General features: G+C 42.4%; 1 protein-coding gene across 5 annotated transcripts in view; it reads right to left on the reverse strand.

Moving 5' to 3' along the window:
* Nucleotides 1-17,314, reverse strand: part of SPECC1 (sperm antigen with calponin homology and coiled-coil domains 1) — a 457,476-nt gene that overhangs the window by 354,678 nt on the left and 85,484 nt on the right. For all 5 annotated transcript variants that reach the window (XM_055139258.1, XM_055139256.1, XM_055139257.1 and 2 more), the window contains exon 4: nt 14,457-14,592. In XM_055139258.1, the coding sequence (XP_054995233.1) occupies nt 14,457-14,592 (136 nt within the window). The remainder of the gene's footprint in view (nt 1-14,456; nt 14,593-17,314) is intronic.

Below are 17,314 nucleotides of genomic sequence, written 5' to 3' on the forward strand. Positions count from 1 at the left end.
TTAGCCCCACGAAGGGTCCTCCCTGCGGGACAGGATGGGACCCCACAACTAGGCAGTCACACCCAGAGACTACCCCCAGCGCTGTGTAATCCCATCAATGGCCAACATCCAGAGACTATAAAACCAAGCCCCCGCATTGCGGCCGAGCGACATCTAATAGCCTGGTTCTCCCTCTTAGAGAACCTGACAAGCTACCAAGAGTCTATTGCTTACTTGAGAGAGCCTGGCAAGCTCTCCGTGGCATATTCATATCCAAAATACAGTAACATATATATACGCACCTCTCGGAGAGCCCGGAAGCTACTGAGAGTATCCCACCCGCATGTCAGAGCCTGGCAAGCTACCCGTGGCATATTCGATATGCCAAAAACAGTAATGATAGGTCTCATTCCCTTGACCCTGTAAAAGCCTCAATTGTTGTGAAAGACGAGTAAGGAGAGGCTGCTAAAATCTCAGGGCTGAGTGTAATAGAGACGTTACTGGTGCTCGCTTGAGTAAATCGACGAACAATGAAATGACAGTGATATATTATACATGCATTATATATGTGTAATGGAATATTATTCAGTCATGAAAACAAAGGAAATGCTGGCATAAGTTCTAATCTAGATGAACTTTAAGAGCATTGTGCTGAGTGAAACAGACAAGGCACAAAAGGACAAATATTGAATGATTCTAATTACACTAATCCCTAGAATAAGCAAATTTGAGACAGAAAGTAGAATTGTAGGGGACTGGAGAGATAGTACAGTGGGTAAGGCATGTACCTTGCGCGTAGTCAACTTGAGTTCCATCTCTGGAACTGCATGTGGTTCCCTGTGCCCCACCAAGAGTTATCCCTGAACTCAGAGCCAGGAATAAGCCCTGTGCTCTACTGAGTATGACCCCAAACAAAACCAAAACAAAACAAAGCAGAATGGCAGTTGTCAAGGCTGATGAGAAGCTGAATGAGAAGAAATTGTTTAATGGACACAGAGTTTCAGTTGGTAAAGAGAAAAAAGTTCACAGATGGATAGTGATGACAACTCAGAAAAGCTTAACATGGTAATGTTCATATCATATATATTTTACCACAATTTTTTTTGGTAAAGCATAAGTAATAACTAGAGCCAGTTGACTCTACCTTCCTAAATGCATCCAGAATCTGCCTACTTCTAGTCCCACAACCAAAGCCCAGTCCAGACCACCACCTTCTATATTCTTTTGAAAGTGGCCTTGATCTGGTCACCTCACTGCGAACATTCACTCTCAAAAGTTGTCATACTGAAGCCAGGTCTTACCACTCCTTGGCACAAATTCTCAAAATGTTCCCAATAGAGTCAGAGTGAAAACCCTAAGTACCAGCCTAGGAAGGCTTCAGAAAATCAAGTAACCCTGGAATTAGCTTAACAAAAGAGGAAAAAGATATATGGAAAAAAAAAACTCTTTAAAAAAACTACTAGGGCCCACCGGCAGCGACCCCATGCCTGCCCAGGAGGGGAAAGGTATTTCTCTCTCTCGCTTGTCCCTTCCCAGGGATGAAGGGCGTGGGGACCACCATATTATGATGACTACAGATGGGGTTTACAAGCTTGCAATGATCGAATATCCGGAAGAAATCTCCCTGGACTTAGTTGTTAAAGTACAGAAATACAAAACCTCATTTCTCTTCACAGCAGGTCTGACTCTAGTGGGGTGCTCCTAATAATAATGGTGAGGTTTGTGTTGAAATACTGAATGTAACCAAAGTAAATAGAAAGTAAAGTGAAATTTATCAGTTACAAGGGGGGGTGCGGGGGTGGGCGGGATGGGAGGTGTACTCTGTTTTTTTTTTTTTTATCTTCGGTGGTGGGATATGGGCACTGGTGAAGGGATGGTTGTTTCAGCATTGTATGACTAAGACTTAAGCCTGAAAGCACTGTAATTTTCCACATGGTGATTCAATAAAATAAAATTAAAAAAAAAAAACTACTAGGGGCTGGAGCAATAGCACGCGGCTGACCTGGGTTTGATTCCCAGCATCCCATATGGTCCCCTGAGCACCGCCAGGGGTAATTCCTGACTGCAGAGCCAGGAGTGGCCCCTGTGCATTGCCAGGTGTGACCCAAAAAGAAAAAAAAAACTACTAAAAGAAATAAAAGAGGAAAAGAAGAAATGGAAACACAACCCTATTCATGAATTGGAAGGATTAATATTGTCAAAACAGCAATACTGCCCAAAGCATTATACAAATGCAATGTTGTCACCATAAAAATACCCATGAAATTTATTTTAAAAGACATAGATCTGTTATGATGGAAATTTATATGTATTCTTGATTTTGTGATTGATTTATAGCATGATTTAGATGATTTTGCTTCTGGGTGGAAAGTTTTAAAAGGTGTCTACCCCATCTGCACTTAGGATGAACTTCCCTGTTCAAGCTAAAAAAATGCTGATTATAGGGAACTCCCTGTAGCTGTACTGATAAGAAGTCATGATGTGCGTGTGCCCCATGCTGCTGAGCATGAAGCAAAGCAATGATGAGTTTGCAGTAATGCCCTATAAATACAGGCTCTTAGATCCCAAGGACCTGAAACCTTCATCTAAGGCTTCAGGTTCTTGGTTAGCCTAGATCCATGAGTCTAATCAACAGGTATAAATAAAAAAAAAGCTTGTTCTCCCACTATAAATTGTCTCAATGTGCTTGATTAAATGAACACCCATTACAACAGATCAAACACTCATAACTTTTATATGGAGCACTAAACTTCCCTGAAATAGCCAAAGAAATTCTAGGGGAAAAGTTGGTATCCTATCTCTCTTTCCAACTTCAAACTGCAATAAAGCTATAAAAATGAAAACAATGTGGTATTTGAATCAGATTCTCAGATCAATGGACTAGAACTAAGAGTCCAGAGACAGATTCCAAAGTATACAAACAATTAATATTCAAAAAGGATAAAAAATATGAAATGGAATGAAGAAAACCTCATCAACAGATGGCGTTGGGGAAATTGATTAGTCATATGCAAAAAAAAAAAAAAAAAAAACCTCAGACCATAAAATACCATGCACATAACGGATTAAAGATTTCAATACCTAAATCCATAAATTACATTGAAGTAAACATAGGTAGGATACTTTGTGACATTGAAGCTAGCTGTATCTTCAATAATTCAAAACCACTGACCATCCAAACTGAAGCAAAGATAAACAAATGGGATTAAATCAAACCAAGAAACTTCTGCACCACAAAGGAAATGATGGCCAGAACAAAAAGACCCACCACAGACCAGGAAAAAGTATTTGTCACCACTCATCAAATAAAGGGTTAGAATCTAATATATCTATAAAGTACCAGTAGTACTCTACAAAAAAAAAAAAAGAAAGGCCAAGGCGAAAACCCATCCCCATCCAAAAAATGGGGGAACAGATGAACAGAAACCTGCCAAAGAGGATGGACAAAAAGTACACCAAAAATGCTCTGTATCACTTATCATCACTTATCAAGATGTGGGGGTAAAGTGAACCTTTTTAGAAAACAATATGGATGCCTCTCAAAAATACATAGCTTCCATATGACCCAGCAATTCCATTTCTGAGCATCTACTCCAAGGGCCCAAATTCAGAAAAGATATTTGTACTCCTATGTCCATTGCAGCACTATACACAATAGCCAAAACCTGAAAACAACTCAATTGTTCAAGAACAGACTGGATAAAGAAACTGTGGTATAGGCACACAATAGAAGAGTACTGGCTGTAAGAAAAAATCAAGTAATGAAGTTTGCTGCTACATGGACAGAGCTGGAGAGTATCATACTGAATGACATTAGTCAGGAGAGGGACAGACAAAAGATGATCTCTCTATAGGCAGGATATAAAGAATCATTGTGGGGAAATATCAAATAACCAAAGCAACAGAAACTAAGAACTGGTCTTCAGTTGGGAGCTTACTAATAGAGAAGGGTCAAGAGAGGACAAAGGTGGAGGGGAGAGGATACTTGGTTTTATGTTTGAAACACTACTAAGAGCAGTTTATAAACCATGGTACCTAAAATTTAAAAAAAAAAAAAAGGAAGGGCCTGGACCTCAGACTTGCTGCCTTCCACTCACTGTCTCACTGTCTCCTCAGAGCTGTTCCATTTGCACTTATTTCTCTTCCGGCGGGACAACCCCGTGGGCCAGTTCAGGCTTTTGCTCTCTATTGGCCAGGAGTGCCTCACAGGCCGAGTCCTCATCTCTGCTATGTCTTTTTCACGAATCTCCATGATGGCAAGGATTTTTATCTGTTCACTATAATAACTTTTGCACTGGTATGTAGTAGACATTTAAACATGAAAGCTTGTAACTATTTCACAGTGATTCAATAATAATAATAAAAAAAAATTATGGAGGGCCCAGGGAGATAGTGCAGAGGTCAAGGTGCTTGCTTTAGAGACAGAGATTGGCCCCTGGAAGCACATCCGGGGTCCCCCAGCAGAGTCTCCTTGAGCAAAATCAGGAATGAGTTTCAAACACAGATGGATGGGGCCCAAAAGTAAACAAATGGAAACAAAACAAAACAAAACAAAAACTTGTGGAACAAATGACTGTTTCTGATGTCAGGCAGTTAAACCATCAAACACAGGACTTTTTCCACCCTGGAGAAGCCCATGCTGTCTCTTGAACATGTACTTCTCTGTTTTATTCCCTGCACATTATCTTCTTTCAATAAAAACTACTGCTTAAAAAAACACACAGAACAAACAAACAAAAACCTCTACTCAACTTCACTACTACTATTACTACTACTATTAATTAATTAATTAATTAAACCATCAGACCTTCTGGGCTGGAGCGATAGCACAGTGGGTAGGGCATTTGCCTTGCACGCAGCCAACCCTGGTTCAATTCCACCATCCCTCTCGGAGAGCCCGGCAAGCTACCGAGAGTATCCCGCCCGCACGGCAGAGCCTGGCAAGTTTCCCATGGTGTATTCGATGTGCCAAAAACAGCAACAACAAGTCTCACAATGGAGACATTACTGGTGCCTTCTGGAGCAAATCTATGAGCAACTGGATGACAGTGATACAGTCATCAGACCTTCTAGCCCAAGGTAATGTCAGGCTTTGACAAGGCTGCCATCTGGTGGCTATATACATGGTAGATTTTTTTGTTTGTTTGTTTTTGTTTTGGGGTCACACCCTGCGATGCACAGGGGTTACTCCTGGCTCATGCACTCAGGAATTAACTCCTGGCGGTGCTCGGGGGACCCTATGGGATGCTGGGATTTTAACCCGGATCGGCTGCGTGCAACGCAAACGCCCTACCCGCTGTGCTATTGCTCCAGCCCCTACATGGTAGCTTTTAGGAGTAGGACAACTGCTTACATGGAAACACAATTCTCTAAAGCTCACACTTATTGGGTAAGATGAAATATATGCAAAGGAAACCTCGGGGAGAAAAGAAATGAAACTGTACCCAAGCCATGATTCTCATCATGTCATTAAAATTCAGGAAAGACATTATTCACAAGGAATAGATGTTGAGTGTAGAAAAATGGGGTGGGCATGAGAGATGCAAAGCAAAACTCTTTTTAAAAATCCATTTTTATTGTGGTACAGGAATGCACAATACCATTAATCCTGCTTTTCATGCTCACATCATTCCCGCCTCACATCCTCTGCCAGTACTCTAAGGACCCCTTCAAACACCACCCTTCAAGCTCAGTTCTGCAGACAAAATCTCCAGTTCCAATGACTTTGACCACTTGTTGTTTTCTTACTATCTTTCAATGAATCCTACAAATTTAAACTCAGTAAGAGTGAAGAGAATTTTAAAAATTTTAAGGGGTAAATCTGAATAAGCCTATAAAGATATGAATGTGTTTTATCCCAAGAAAGGGTATATTGAGTTTATGTTAGAAAATCTATGATAAACACTTTTCTAAGTGTATGTATTAATAAGTATAGTATAATAGAAAAATCTCTATGGATATTTAACAAAACAAAAAACCTAATCAGACATAGAACATTCAATACAAATGAAATTTTAACTTGTGATTGAAAGCATATAAAATCTTAGCAAGCTAGGAGTAAACAAACCTTTCTTAATCTAGCAGATGACAGCCACAAGCACCATGACTGAGAGCCAAAAACTTTGTCTTGTCTTTAAAAAAAAAAAAAAAAGCTCCTGTACTGCTTTTTGAAACAAACTCTTTTGACCTTTCTGAAATCAAGTTTCAGGTCTGAAGAAGCATTTGGGAGGCGACAGACTGTGGGGAGTAGAGTGGTGGCCACAGAAAGTGTCCCAAGGCATGGCAGCTGCTCCTGCTGAGATGTTTTGCTGCTCTGGTGATCCCAGTATGGCGTGTAGCACTATTCACAAATATAAGCAGCAATACAATTATTATTGCCACAAGGTTGAGCATTTTCTCTTGGTGCCAGTTTTGGAAGATTCTTCCTAGGGGCAGATCCAAGTCTCAGAAAAGGTGCAAAGCTGATTGCTCAGTGCTTGACTATTTTGAGTTTAAAGCCACGGTACTGTTTTATAATTTCTGACAATGTTAATGCAATGTTAATGTTAATGCAAATTAACATTATGAATGTTAATGTTAATGCAATTGAAAAAATGCACAAATACTACCATATACCTGGTACAAAAAAATTCAACTCAGTCAAAAATGAAAACTTAGGAGTCATAAAAAGAGATATTGCTGGCAGAGAAGCAGTCCGGTGTGACGTCTCCAAAAAAATTATTATACTGTCAAAATTTCCCAGGTAGACAGGGCCGGGTTTAGAATTCTGGGGCCTCCTCGGAAAGGGGGCAGGCAGATTACCCTTTCTGCCTGAAGGAACAGCAGCCTGCACCCATACCCAGCAGCCTCCGACACAGAAATGGCACAGCTACGTAAGTAATCTTCATCAAACTGTCAAACCACCAAATTGTCCCAGATCTGTATCTCCTGTACCTCATGGTTGCACATGTGACTGCACAATACCTCAAAATTTTAGAGTACTGTTAGCTCAGTAGGATCACAGGAAATCTGCTGATAAATTTGCATAGAAGACCACTAATCTCAAAGAGCTTAAAACACAACACTAGTTGATCTAGAAGGATCAACTAGAACTAAGCAACACTGTAGATCCTCCGATAATGATTTTAGTAACATCATTGTGAGATATAACAATTACCAAAACTGACAACTATTGATCTAAGGTTTGATAATTCCATTTGCCTTTATTTTGTAAGAAACAATATGAAGTAGAGCTGTCTGTATCTGAAGAGGGGCAGGCTGAGGTGGTAGGTGGGAAACGGGACATTGGTGGAGGGGAGGACACAATGGTAGTGGGATTGGTAGTGGGATTTGTGTTGGAACATCCAAGGTTTGAAACAACTGTATTATGAACAACTTGGTAAATCATGGTGTTATAATAAATTAAAAATTAAAGAGTCATAAAAAGGATCATATCCACTAAAAGCCAATATGTAATTCATAGTTATATGTAATAATTATATTTATGATTATAATCACTTTCTCTTTCAGAGGAAAGCAGCTACATGTTATCAGCAACTTTGCTTAATTCTGATTTTTTTTACAGCTCTCCCTAGAGAACTTCTAAAAGTGAGCATCTATTGGACAGGCCAATTTTTGGATAGGAGTATTTGATCACAACTGGCAGTGCTCAAGACTTACTCAGGGCTCTGTGCTCAGGAATCACTCCTAGAGAGGCTTTGGGGACCAGATGTGGTGCTGAGGACCAAAGCCTGGTCATTTGTGTGCAAAACAAGTGCCCTGACTTCTGTTCTACGACTCTGGCCTCCTGAGACAAACCATTTCCAACACAACACATCATTTTCATCTTTGTTTCAATAGCAGTGGGATTTTAAAACTTGCACTTGTTATTTGCATTAGCACTTTACTTCTTTGTGTGTGTATGTGTGTGTGTATGTGTGTGTGTGTGTGTAAAATAACATAGTCAAGTAACTGAAGAGTACCAAACAACTGCAGGGAATGCAACACTGATGATAGAAATGGTGGCAGGTGGCTCAGTGCTCAAGCTCACTTCCAACACTTCCATGATGCGGGGTAACTTCACCATAACCAAAGGAAGTCTGGGGAGAAAAAAAATGGACAAAACTGCCAGCTGGCCAGAAATGGTGTCAAAGAACTGTTGAGAACTAACTACATTTAAAAACAAAAATCAGGATAAAATGTGATTTTCCAATACTATTAAGTTAAAGGATATAATTTATTTATAGTTGAGAAGGTGGTAAATTGAATTTGAATGAGAACTATAGGAACACCAGACTACCAGAGCTAACACAGAGTAGTGGCTGGAATGATAGCACAACAGGGAGGGCATTTGCCTTGCACGCGGCCTACCCGGGTTTGATTCCCAGCATCCCAGATGGTCCCCCGAGCACTGCCAGGAGTAATTCCTGAGTGTATGAGCCAGAAGTAACCCCTGTGCACGCCGGGGTTAAAAAGCAAAAAAAAAAAAAAATCCCAGAGCTAACACAGAGTATTCACAATCTTTTCTTGACAACAATACAATGTAGTGGCCATGTAAGTATTTATTTAATTGACAAATAAGGGAGTGAATCTGTACCATAGGGTGTGGGAATGGGCCCACTCTATGATATGAGTCAGTATTTAAATTAAATAAGGCCATTCTCCAGAATCCTGAACACTAAGTACAAGCAATTTAATAATCCACCACCAAATGATTAAGAATGATGACACAAAAATAAAAACACGAGTTTTTTCAGTGTTTTCCTGGCGACTCTCAGCACCACTGGCATTAATCTGAGAGGCATTAAATCACCAGACCACAATACTGAACTGTCTGGCCTGGCTGGCCAAGTATTGCCAGAGACTCACGGACTCCTTGAGCACTACTTGGGAGGCTTTACCCCCATTTTTCTAAAATTAAAATAAGGGGCTAGGGATGTGGCTCGGTGGTAAACAATATTTGAACAGGAATGAAAGAAGGAAGGAAGGAAGGAAGGAAGGAAGGAAGGAAGGAAGGAAGGAAGGAAGGAAGGAAGGAAGGAAGGAAGGAAGGAGGGAAGGAGGGAAGGAGGGAAGGAGGGAGGGTGGGAGGGAGGGAGGGAGGGGGGAAGGAGGGAAGGAGGGAAGGAAGGAAAGAAGGAAGGAAGGAAGGAGGGAAGGAGGGAGGGTGGGAGGGAGGGAGGGAGGGGGAAGGAGGGAAGGAGGGAGGGAGGAAGGGAGGGAGGGAGGGAGGGAGGAAGGAAGGAAGGAAGGAAGGAAGGAAGGAAGGAAGGAAGGAAGGAAGGAAGGAAGGGAGGAAGGGAGGGAGGAAGGAAGGGAGGAAGGGAGGGAGGAAGGGAGGGAGGGAGGGAGGGAGGGATGACCTCAAAAATAATTAGAAGAGGGAGGCGTGGTTAAGGGGTTAAGAGGTTAAATGGGCAGGAGAGATAGTTTAAAGGTCTGGAGCACATTTTTGTGTGCAAGGCCTGAGTTTTGTTGTACAAAGACAGGTAGGGAGGGACTTGGTTTTTACTTCCAGGAAATAATTTTAAATAAAAATTTAAGAGATTGCCTAGCCCTGAAGTAGTCCAAAGGCATTAAGATCACATTCCTTTGAAATCCAAACCCTGAGCTCTTTGGAAAGGAGAAACTGAGGTACCACCCAGATGCAGAAATCCAAAGCTCCATCCAGAGAAGGGTGGAACTCTCAGAAAAGGAGAAGCTACAGAAGAATCTGTGAAAAGACCATCACCAACATAAAGGATAAGAAAATGAAGAAACCACCAACAGTGCAAAGAATGAGATTATAAGCAGACCACCAACAGTGCAAAAATTTCCTGTGACAACACCCATATCAACTTTTATGTATGCAGAAATCCAGGAAAAAAAACATTCGGAAGAACAGTATAAAAGCTCCTCCTGGAGTCCCGTGTGATAGTACAGTGGGTAGGGTGTTTGCCTTGCATGTGACCACCCAGGATCAATCCCTGGCATCCCATATGGTCCCCTGAGCACCACCAGGAGTAATTCCTGAGTGCAGAGCCAGGAGTAACCCCTATTATATATTGGTGAGGTCCATCCTGAGACGGTGGAGTCTGGCCAGGGGTATGGCGGTGATTTTGGATTGTGGAAGCAAGTGGCTGCTGGGGGCTCTGCTTGGGTGGGCACAGGCCAACCTGCCTCCTTCTGATTTACCTCAGTCTATTCACCCATGCACGGGTCCAACCTTAACTGATGCTTTTGACCTCTTTCAATATTTATTTAGGGGTCTCTGAAGCAAGGCTGGCAGTAGAGCTTATAGGGTGGCGCTGGAGTTGGTTCGTGGGGGTGACTGCCAGTGCTTCCATGTGTTGGGAAGTGTGTGGGGTGGGTAGCCGACCCCAACTCTGAGAAAGCCTGGAGATTTCAGTCACAAAACCCACATACCAGAATTTTCAGCCCATTATATCTTGGTGAGGTCCGTCCTAAGACTGTGGAGTCCGGCCGGGGCTATGGCAGTGATTTTGGATTGTGGAAGCAAGTGGCTGCTGGGGGCTCTGTTTGGGCAGGAACAGGCCAATCTGCACCCCCTCCGATTTACCCCAGTCTGTTCAGCCATGTGTGGGTCCAAGTTTATCTGTTGCTTTTGATCTCTTTTGAGATTTCTCTATGGGTCTCTGAAAAAAGGCCAATAAATGAGCTTGTACAGCTCAGCCAGAGGTGGTTTGTGGACATGGCTCCTACATACCTAACTTTTGGCCATTAAATTTCTTGGTAAAGTTGGTCCCAAGTTGTTGGGGTTTGGCCAAAAGCACAGTGGCAATTTTGGGGTGTCAGGAAGCCTGAAGGCACCATCAGGCTGCTAATGCACTCGCTTTTCAATTCTCAAGCCATCTCCCAGTCCCCCTGCCTTTTACTTTAAAAAGCTATTTATGCATATGTTAAAATTTTCAAGAAACATAGAAAGATCTAAAATGAAGTCTCCTTGGCCATTTTCAATTCTATTAACTTTCCTACAAACAACCCTCTTTTTACATTTAGAAAAAGGTCATGATCTAAGAATTAAATGAACTTGTACTTTAAAATTCAGAAGCGTGGGAGTTAAAAAGCTTGGGCACTCCTGGTTCTATCATCTGGGGAACTTTCTGGATTTTGTGTCTGTTTCTACTTAGAAAGACCCATCTAAGGCCAGGAATACAAATGGGTTCTTCGGTGTTTTCTATTTGTACCTCGATGATTTCATTGCTTAATATTTAAATCTTGAGGGGCCAGAGCGATAGAAGTGTACTTATATAGCTCTCTTGTCTCACTGTGTTAGTCAATACTTGTAAGTTTTAAATGACAGACATAGGCAATCTTAAACCAGTCTTGATTTTTATGGTATTCTTTCCAGGATTCTTGGGCATAATGCTAGCTATGATTTATGATACATACATTTTATATCATTAAGGAAGTATCCATACTTTTATAGTCTACCTAGGATTTGTTTGTTGTGATCTATAACCAAAGCTTGTGATCTACCACTATACTATGTTCCTGGTCCTAAAGCACTTGTCTTTCATCCCATATGATCTCTGGAGCACTGCCAAGAGTAATTCCTGAGTGTAGATCCAGGAGTAACCGTTGAGCATCAGCAAGTATGGCCCCCCAAAAAAAACAAAGAGACAAACAAAATGTACTCTTTCAGAAGCTGTCAACATGCAATATAGTATTATTAGTTATACTCACAATGTACCTTACATTCCCATGACTCATTTTATAACTGGAAGTTGTACCCTTTGACCTCCTTAATCCTCTCCTCACTACTGGCAACCACCTATCTGTTTTTTGTATCTATGAAATTTGGTTTTTGCCTGTTTTTTTAAAAAAATTCATATGTAAGTGGGTCAAAAAGTATTGTTCTTCTTGTTCTTGCTTATTTGATTTGATAACATCTAATAACACTTTGATCTTGCATTTTTGCATCAACACTTAAGAGTGAGATCATTTTCTTTTTTAGAGGTGCTTTGTTATTTTTTCAAAAAAATCAATGTTGCCTGAATTGATAAAAACAAGTTACTTTTTTCATATATGCTATATATTTTTTGGTGGTTGCTATGATTATTGTTTTGGAGGTCACATGTGGCAGTGTTTGGTGACCCCCAGGGCCACACTTAAAATGTGCTAAAGGCCTCCGTGGTACCAGGGATCCAATATGGACAAAGTACTTCATGATTTGGCACCTCTAGTCACCTCACTGTCACTGTCACTGTCATCCTGTTGTTCATCAATTTGCTCAAGTGGGCACCAGTAACGTCTCCATGTGAGACTTGTTGTTACTGTTTTGTAATATCAAATATGCCACAGGTAGCTTGCCAGGCTCTGCCATGCAGGCAAAATACTCTCGGTAGCTTGCCAGGTTCTCCGAGAGGGGTAGAAGAATCGAACCAGGGTCTGCCGCGTGCAAGGCAAACACCCTACCTGCTGTGCTATTGCTCCAGCCGAATCACCTCATATGTTGTTTTTTTTTTTTTTTTTTGCTTTTTAGGTCACATCTGGCAATGCACAGGGGCTACTCCTGGTTCTGTACTCCTGGCAGTGCTCAGGGGACCATATGGGATGCTGGGATTCAAACCCGGGTTGGCTGCATGCAAAGCAAACACCCTACCTGCTGTGCTATCGCTCCAGCCCCCTGTTGTATTTTTAGAAGTCAAACATGGCTTTGTTTAGTATGAAACTGCTTATTCTAATAATGTGAATTCACAATTTATACTATTGTAATATAACATCTCCTTCTATAAATTAATGACATAGTATAGCTTTCTCATCTACTTGTACAAAAAGGAAATTAAATACAGAACTTTGATGGTTTAAGTTTCTCATGTCCTGACCTCAGATATAGTGGCCAAAAAATGACTTTTCTGTTTCTCAAACAACTCAGCATACCAAGAAAGTCTGGGGGTTCTGGCGGGCATCGCCACCAAAGCACCCTGAGTGAGGGCCTTCTCCTCCACCACAGGCTGCAGGATGAAAGTTTGCTCTTTGAAGAGACCTCATTTGTTCATTCACTCACATTAGGATAACATTGGTTTGCCCTTCCTCCCTGGCTGCTGGGAGCTTGTGTTTGTTGATTGCCCCCCAATCTATATATTACCTTTGTCTCCTGATCAGACTCTGATTTGTAAATATTGTCTTTCTCTTCTCCTTACTGTCCTTTGCATGGGTAGCTATTTCAGAGCAATTGCTTTTTGTATGAATAGAGGAAGACCGTTAAAAAGACAAGCCTGTGGCTTGGGAGTTGATTGACTCCAGATAATATTACCTCCTGGACATTTGCTCTTTTGACTTAAGCCTCAGTTGCCCTTACTTCCTAGACCCCCAAAAGCAGGGTCCCAACGAGGGACTAGATGAACCCAAGGCAAGCAGTGAGCTATGAGCTACCCTGGCATTGAAATGGTCCTGGCCAAAGTGCCAAAATGCTTAACTAAATGCATTAAGAGCTTAATTAACAAAATTAATTAACAAAATGCTTAAGAGCTTGGTCATGGACAAATTACTCCACAATCCAAAAAGCAATAACTAGATTTGGACTCTACTGGGGTTAGGAATGATGAATCCTGCCTGAGCACTGTAGCCTGAGTCTATGGTGAGATGTCCCCAGGGGAGCCACCCGACAAGCCTAAAAGTGTCTATTACTGTGTCCATACAGAATGGTAAATATTAGGAAGAAGAATTAAAGGTGTTAATCAAGTTGAAGGTCTAAGGAGATGAGAAACACACCTTAAGGGTTGTTTTGCTTTGTGGGCTGCAGGTTGTTGAGAAGTCTGGGAAACATTTTTGATTGCACTTCCTGTGGGGAGGCGTGGTTGGGGAGGCGTGTTGAGTGGATAAAAAAGAGCAGCTGCAGGAGAAAGGGAGGATTGAAGGAGAGAAGAGAGGGAGAGACTGCAGAGAGAGAGGAGACGGATAAAGTGAGAAGAAAGAATTGTGTGGTTAAAGAGAGATAGACACAGAGATAGACAGAGAGAGAGAGGAGAGAGAGGGGTGTTGGAGAGAGCTGGGAGAGAGGAGAGATTGAATAAATGGCAACTAATCAGCAACCAGCTTGGCCCTGTTCTTCTTCTGGCCGTCCAAGGCAACAGCCTTCCCTGTGGAGAAGCGGCTGGAGAGCACCAAATGTGAGCAGCAGGAGAGAGCCGCCCAGAGAGCCCGCAAACATCCTCTCATGTGTCATCCCCGCACGAGTGGGGAATCTCACACTTGCAGGCTTTTTCATGAAGACAATCCGGAGCAGAAGCCCCCAGTAGGGTCTCAGAAGGACCCCACACATGGTGTGGCCAAGTACCACACTCATTCCTCCTCAGCGGCTCCCAGGTCTCCCACTAGGACCCCCCCTCCCTCTGAGCAGGAAGTTTGCTGCCTAATGGTCCCTGGCCCACAGATCGCACGAGACAGACCTGCGAGGGGTCCCATTTGCTGTGCCTTGAAGCACTCTGGATGGCCCCGAGGAGCCTGGCTTCCTGCCTTGGCCTCCAGCATGGGATCCCCCACGGGCCTCCTACCTGAGCTGCTGCGCAGACGGCTCTCGGTGAGCTCGGAGATGGCTCCGGAGGTGGGCGTCTTCTTTAGTCGAGCCCCTCCAGAAGTGGAGGAGCATCCTGGTTTGTTGAGCATGTCCTCACTGCTGGCCCTCTTGAGCTAAGGGAGAGGGAAAGGGAGAGAGGCTGTGGAGACGCATTCTCAGGTACCTAGAAGGCAGCCGAGTACAGTCACGCAGTCTAGCTGCAGCCAGGCTCTCCCAGTGACAGAACAGTAAGACACTAAACAGCCCTGTTTCAGGCAGGGGCTGAATACCCAGGACTGTTTCAAACACCATTTTAAGACGATGGGTGAGCATTATTCCTCCTGTCACCTTTCAAATTTCTTGCAAAAAGAAGGTCTTAAAAGAATGGTACAAAGACTCAGAGATCAAGCTCCCGGAGGAGGGCAACATAGAACGTCCAGACCCTGGTGCCAGGCTGTTTTCACCTGGGGAACTAGGAGGGGGACAGATGAGTTTCCCTCACCACTCCAACAAATCCTCAGCAGCCGAAAACTTCCAGAACTCAATCACCACCATGCTCACAGCCAATCTCCAGCAGCTCAGAAGAGCCTCACCCATGAGTGGACATGCAGAAAATGCAGGACCTGTGACTGAAATCTCCAGGTTCGCTTGGAAGGGGAATGGGCTTCCTCCCCCCATCTCCCAAGTTTTTTAGTAGCTTGGCAGTCACACCCACAAATGCCCCTGGCACCATATAATCTCATCAATGGCCAAGATCCAGAGACGCAGAAATCAAGCTCCCAGAAGCAAGCAACATAGGCCTCACCCATGAGTGAATCTGCTATATAATCGTATTCTAAATTTAAAAATTCCTTAAGTGACATCTCATACTCTATACCACTGATGTACCAAGAGTAGCACACAGGGGGTATTGTGTCACTAGTCAACCAGTACCTGTGGGGCGAGTGCATCAGCAGCCTGATAGTGCTTTTAGACTTCCAGATACCCAAACATTGTTGCTGTGCCTTTGGCCAGACCCCAACAACTTGGGGTCAAGTTTACCAAGAAATTAAATGGCCAAAAGTTAGTTATGTGGGAGATATACCCACAAACCACCTCCGGCTCAGCTATATAAGCTCAACACAGGCAGGGGAAGGGTTGGAAGCAGTAATACTGGGGATTTTGGTGATGGAAAATGTAACACTGGTGAAGTTTGATGATTGTATGACTGAAGCTCAAACATGAAAGCTTTGTAACTGTATCTCATGGTGAATTAAAAAAGGGGAAATAATAATAAAATAATAAAATTAAATTAACTTTCAGAATTGAATTTAAAAAAAGTAATGTGAAGATTGGCCACTGTCCAGATCACATGCTGCTTCTCCCAAAAGAAAGCATAATATGAAGCCCCCATAACCATGCCACTGGACTCCATACCAGGCTGTTTCACATGGGGCACCTCAGAGGGGGTGGGTGAGAGCCCACCCTGTCCCAAGGCCCAGCTCCGGCAGCCAAAAACCTCGACAACCCAACCGCTGCCACCTCAAGACTGCTCCCCACACGCTCTGGCCAAGCCTCACATATGAGTAAACATATTCCTGGATCATGCGGCCACTTTCACAGCTGCATGACATATCATAAAATACTCTCTACCCATTCTCCATAATTACCACACCACATTTGATGGGGTTCAAATAGTAGGCAACAAATCATAGAAGGAAATTTGTATATCTGCATACATATATTTTCAGATATATATACCAAAGTTCACATCACCCAAACTTTAACAACATGTTAGTGATATCCTATAGAATGTCTTAATGGCTCCTGCCAAAATAGAACAATCCTCACACTGTTTACTATATGAACACTTTTTTGTAAGCATGTTTAGCAGTTCTTCATAACACACAATATGAAATATGTTATTTTGGTTGTGTTTTGGGACAGGGATTAGGAGTTGGGATGGAAACATCCTGAATTTGGTGGTGGGAAGGTGTAATGATGAAGGGATTGGTGTTTGAATATTGAAGGTAATCAAACATTGTGAACTAACTTATAAAATTTAAAAATAAAAAAAAGTAATGTGGAGTTCATGCCCAATTCAATCAGCTTAATCAATGACTGAATAAATAGCAGTGCTCCTACATTATTTTTTACATTTTTTTTTAAAAAAAGAGTAGCACACAACATTTGATGGGATTTAACAAACATGTTAGTAATCTCTTATACAGGGGCTTAATGACTCCAGGATGAAATACAACAATCTTTACATACTATCCTCTAAGGAAACATTATTGGACCATTTTTAGCAGATTATTCATAACAAGTAGTACAAAATTAATTGTTTTGATCTTGCTTTGGGGGGCACAATTTGGGATTTGGAATGGAAACATTTGAAATGTGGTGGGAAGGTGCAATGGTTGTCGGATTGATGTTCAAATATTAAATGTAATGAATTATTGTGAACAACTTTATAAAAATAAAATTAAATTAAAATAAAAGAATGGCACACAAGCTGGAGGGATGGAGATAGCTCAAATGTTAGAGCATCTGCCTGGCATATGGAAAATCCTGAATTCAATTCCTGACACCACATGTCCCCCAGGGCACCAACTGGAGTGGCCCCAGTAGAATGTGAACACTATCAGGCCTGTGCACAAAACCATCAGCTGCCACACCATAGGCGAGACAAAGCACCACAGGGAATGAATCCAACACCTCCAGGAATACTGATGCAGCGACTTATATTTTTTTAAAAAGTTGGGGGTGGAGGGCAGGGTAGAGAGATAGTACAGAGGGTAGGGCACTTGCCTTGCATACAGCTGACCTAGCTTTGATCCTTGGCACCTTTTATGGTCCCCTGAACCCACCAGGAGT

This window comes from Sorex araneus, chromosome 5 (genome assembly GCF_027595985.1).
Source record: "Sorex araneus isolate mSorAra2 chromosome 5, mSorAra2.pri, whole genome shotgun sequence".
NCBI lineage: Eukaryota > Metazoa > Chordata > Mammalia > Eulipotyphla > Soricidae > Sorex > Sorex araneus.